The sequence below is a fragment of the Fukomys damarensis genome, unplaced genomic scaffold (assembly GCF_012274545.1).
Source record: "Fukomys damarensis isolate Sample0158 unplaced genomic scaffold, DMR_v1.0_HiC HiC_scaffold_37, whole genome shotgun sequence".
NCBI lineage: Eukaryota > Metazoa > Chordata > Mammalia > Rodentia > Bathyergidae > Fukomys > Fukomys damarensis.
Window position 1 is genome coordinate 68,221,233 of NW_022900949.1, and position 4,305 is coordinate 68,225,537.

Sequence of the window (4,305 nt, forward strand, 5' to 3'; positions counted from 1 at the left end):
GAAGACAGGTTAATGGCAGAAAGTGTATGCCTGCTGTCCTTTCTGTCTCTATCTATATCCAGATAACAGGAAGAAATAGCTTCCCATGAATTAATTTCTGTTCTAGCTCACTGGCAATGAATCAGATTACTACCCTTGCTGGAATTAGATGTGTTATTGCTATGAAAAGTGTACAATTTTGTTAGCAAAGATGAAGAATATATACTAGGCAAGTAAACTAGCCATTTCTAATGTTCGATTAATTACATTGTGACATACTTTATATTTTGAATCTCGCCGTCACAGTTTTCTAAAAATTTATGGTTTTATTCCTTTGTAAGTTCACTACAACAAAGAGCATAACGAGGTATCCCTTTTCATAAGTATTGTTTTTCAACTTACCTGATATTTCAATGAGAAAGGGCAACTTATGACACGTTCATTCTATGGATTACTGCATCAAAAATGATAAATATATGGTAAAAATTTTTCATAAGCTCTTCATAAAAAAATACATTGAAGTGATTAACAAAAATGAGAAAGATGTTCACCTTTGTCACTGAAAATATGCAAAATAAAACCATAATGAAATATTATGCATTGAGCCAAAGGTTTAAAATTTTTAAAAGACATGATATCAAGCATGGGTGAGGATGTGAAGCAACTAAAACACTCATACTCTAACATTCAAATTAGAGAGCTTTTCATAAACCCCTTCCCCTACCGAATGAAAACAAAGAAATTCTGAGCATAAATTAGAGCTTCAGTCTGCATGAAGGCAGGAAGAATGGGGCTAGAGTACAAAATATGAGAAAAAGCTTAAAGTTACTTCTGATTTATGGGGGCATCACAGAAAGGTCTGAAGTAACCCCATGAGGCTACTAGAATCACTGGGCACACAGCAGAAGTAGATGAAAATAGCTTTAAAGGTGTCTTCCATAAGACTATTAGAATATCTACTTATTAAAACCAAAGAAATATGAAATCAAGATCTAAGACCACTGAGTATATAAAGAAGCAAGCCACTGCGTGTAAAAAGAAAAACAATACAGTCATTTACATATAGGAATTGTCAGACAGATACAGAGTACACAATAAGTCAGTAAGAAATGCTTAAAGAAATGACAAGGAATTACAAACATAAGCATGTCATAAGGGACTATTAAGAATAAGCAGAAAGATAAACATAATAATAAAATGAAACTTCCAAAATGACATGTAGATTTGCAGAACTCCAAACAACAATGAAACAGATCACATTGCAGGCTTTAATGGATGAAACAAAATGGAAGAATGAACTGGAGAATGAGCTGAAGAAATGACCCAAAATGCAGCACAGAGAGTAAGCGATGGAAAAAAGGCAAAAAGGTAAGAGATACATAAAACAGAAGGAGCAGAATCATATTTATTCTGAGCCCTTGAAGAAAAGACGAGAGAGAACTGAGAAAAACAGCTAAAGAGAGTGATGTGGAATTGTCTCAACATGGCACCAGGCATGGAGGGTGGCACACACCTGTACTTCTTGCACTCCGAGGTGGCACTCCTGAGGTAGGAAGACTGCAAGCTAAAGGCCAGCCTGGGCAACAAAGTGACTTAGTGAGAATCTGTCCCTCACAAAATGAATACTAAAAGGGCTGGGGGTGTAGCTTAGTACAAAAGCACTGGATCCAATTCAAAAGGGTCATCTATAAAGGTAAAACAACGACAAAGACAGAATGAAATAGAAAAAGGGTAAAAGAATAGAAACCCATGCTGGGGATTTAGCTCAGTGGTGTTGCCACCTGCCCCATAAGTGCAAAGTCCCGAGTTCAATCCCCATACCAAAAAAAAAGGAAAGGAAAAAGAAAGAAACCTGACAAGTTTCATAATAGAGAACATAGAAAAAGTTGAAGTAATTCTAACAATTCCAAACACATCAGTAATTATAATAATGTAAATGAATTAAACTTGCCAATTAAAGGCTATATTGCCGTATTAGATAAAATACCAAAATCCAGCTATGTAAAGTTTATAACAGATACATCTAAAATGCAAGGTCAGAGAAAGTCTGAAATAAATTGCAAGGAGTAAAAACCTATATAAGATAGACATCAAAAAAATAGAACTGTGTGGGCCGGGGATTTTGCTCAGGGGTGCTGCCACCTGCCTCACAGGCATTCCTTGTTTTTTGGTGTAAAAAGTCATAAATAAAAAGAGTAAATACATATGAAAAGATGACATTAGTATTAGCTTGTGGAATTAAAGATTTTTTTTTTGTTTTCTAACTTTCCTTTGGTTATGATATTACTTTTATAATTAATGCACTTTTTCCAAAAATGAAGTATAGAGGTAAAGAGTTTGGATAATTGAGGGTTTTCATGGTGTTAATTGTGGTTTTAAAACTGGATACTTATAGTCTATAGCTTCAGTTTCTATCTCAGTGTTTATCAAATTGAGGACATTTTAACTAGCAAAACTTAACTTATTGGACTTTTGCTGAAACATCAAACGATTTACTTATGGGATTAAATATCCCAGACACTACCTGACTTATACATTAAAGAATGTGCATTGCCACAGTTTGGTCTTTTCAGTAAGAAGAGAAAAATCTGGGGGAAAATACACTCCAAATTTAAATATTCTCATTGTAAATAACTACATCATTCTGAATATTTGTACCAACAAAAGAGCTACAATTCTAGACTTCTGCCAAGATATTGCTGGGCAGGGATTTGCTACTCTGGTAAAAAAGTAAAGACCAAAGTTGGTAATTCTTCTTTTTCTCATATAGATACTTGCTTTGGACTTAAATTAACATGTTGTCATCCCTAAAACTCAATATTCTACCTCTATTCTTACTTTTTGAAGCATTTCTGATATGCAATAATCATATAAATAAGAACATCATATAAATAAGAACCAACTGTGGTATATAAATGGAAAATAAGGCAACATGCTAGGAAGCTGGGTCTAAAGAAAGGCACAGGATGAACTCAGTGTGATACTGACAACAGAGTAAATGGACTCTTTGAATATATAATCCAAACTCTAAGCTGTGAAGTCTAGCTAATCCAGTACAAAAAATACATGTTTCAAGATATTTAAATTTTACTGTATGAAATTCCAGAAAAATAAGACCATGTTGGAAAAGTAAAACTAAAGTGCATCGTTATATTTTAGGAAAAAAACAAGAAAATGACAAATTCTAAATTCTTATGAATATTTTTACTCAATAGACATTTTAGAATCTCTTGAGATTCAAATTTCCAACATATTCAGCTTTTTTTTTGTTGTTTTTTGGTGTTACTGAGGATAGAATCTAAGGCTTTTGCACTGAGCTATATACCTAGTCCTTTTTTAATTATTTTATTTTTAAACAGGGTATTGCTAAATTGCCTGGGCGGCCTTGCAATATCCTCCTGCCTCAGCCTCCCAGAGCACCGGGGATTAATGCCACTTTTTCTTTTCTATCATTATCTTTTGTTTACCTTTTAAGACTAGTGGATTGTAACATACAAACAAAGAGCACAAACTTCTACAAATCGTGATCTTACACAATAAAGTTTAAAGTCAACTTTTCAATGTTTAGGTGCTTTCCCCTTTCTCTAAATTGGCAGATCCCTTTTATCTTAAAATGTAAATCCTTCTTGTGAGACATCTCCTAATTCCATGATGTCTAGGCCAAAACCTAGAAGTTACTCAGACTGTAGGAGATGGAGCACATCACGGAGGATCTAGTCACCATTTACCTGGTAAATACAAGCCTTCCCTAGATTAAGGTCCTCAATTATTTTTAGCCTTGGAGATCAGAAATGTCATTATGTTGACTCAGTGAACCTTTTCCTACAGTTGCCTTTCTTGTGTGTATTCAGTGATGTCTTGGACTCAGTAGTAACTTTGCCGGTCTACCGACAGTTTATACGGGTCTCTACTTGTTTCGCTCGGAATGTGTGAGCAATTTAGACACACGTGTCCGCAACATTCAGGAAACCCCTCCAGACAACGAATCCACAAAAGGTGAGGCCTCTAAGTATACAAACGAAACAATGAAAGATCTGATTTCTGGAGCAAGCCAGCCAGGCAACTTTAAGGCCGAAGGGCAAAAGGGGTCCAGGGAACCAGGGTCTCGGGCGGCCCGCCAAAAGCAGTTCCCACCACAAAGAGTCAACGCTCGGCATCCCGTGACTAGGGCAACGCTGTAACCCGACGCCGAGGCTCGAGATTCCGCATCCACTGCCACCAGGCGACGAAGACCAGCGCATCACCGCGGGCTGCGGCGACTCCGAGGGGTCCCTGCCCTGCCGCTGCTGCCCCTGGGGCGCCAGGTGCGGAGATGCCACCTCCACG

At 36.8% G+C, this 4,305-nt stretch overlaps 1 protein-coding gene across 1 annotated transcript in view; it reads left to right on the plus strand.

The window, feature by feature from the left end:
• The first annotated feature begins 1,328 nt into the window (after positions 1–1,328).
• Positions 1,329–4,305, plus strand: part of Pfn2 (profilin 2) — a 7,812-nt gene continuing 4,835 nt past the window's right edge. The window contains exons 1-3 of the mRNA XM_010625348.1: positions 1,329–1,347; positions 3,874–3,975; positions 4,148–4,283. Coding sequence (XP_010623650.1) covers positions 1,329–1,347; positions 3,874–3,975; positions 4,148–4,283 — 257 coding nt within the window. The remainder of the gene's footprint in view (positions 1,348–3,873; positions 3,976–4,147; positions 4,284–4,305) is intronic.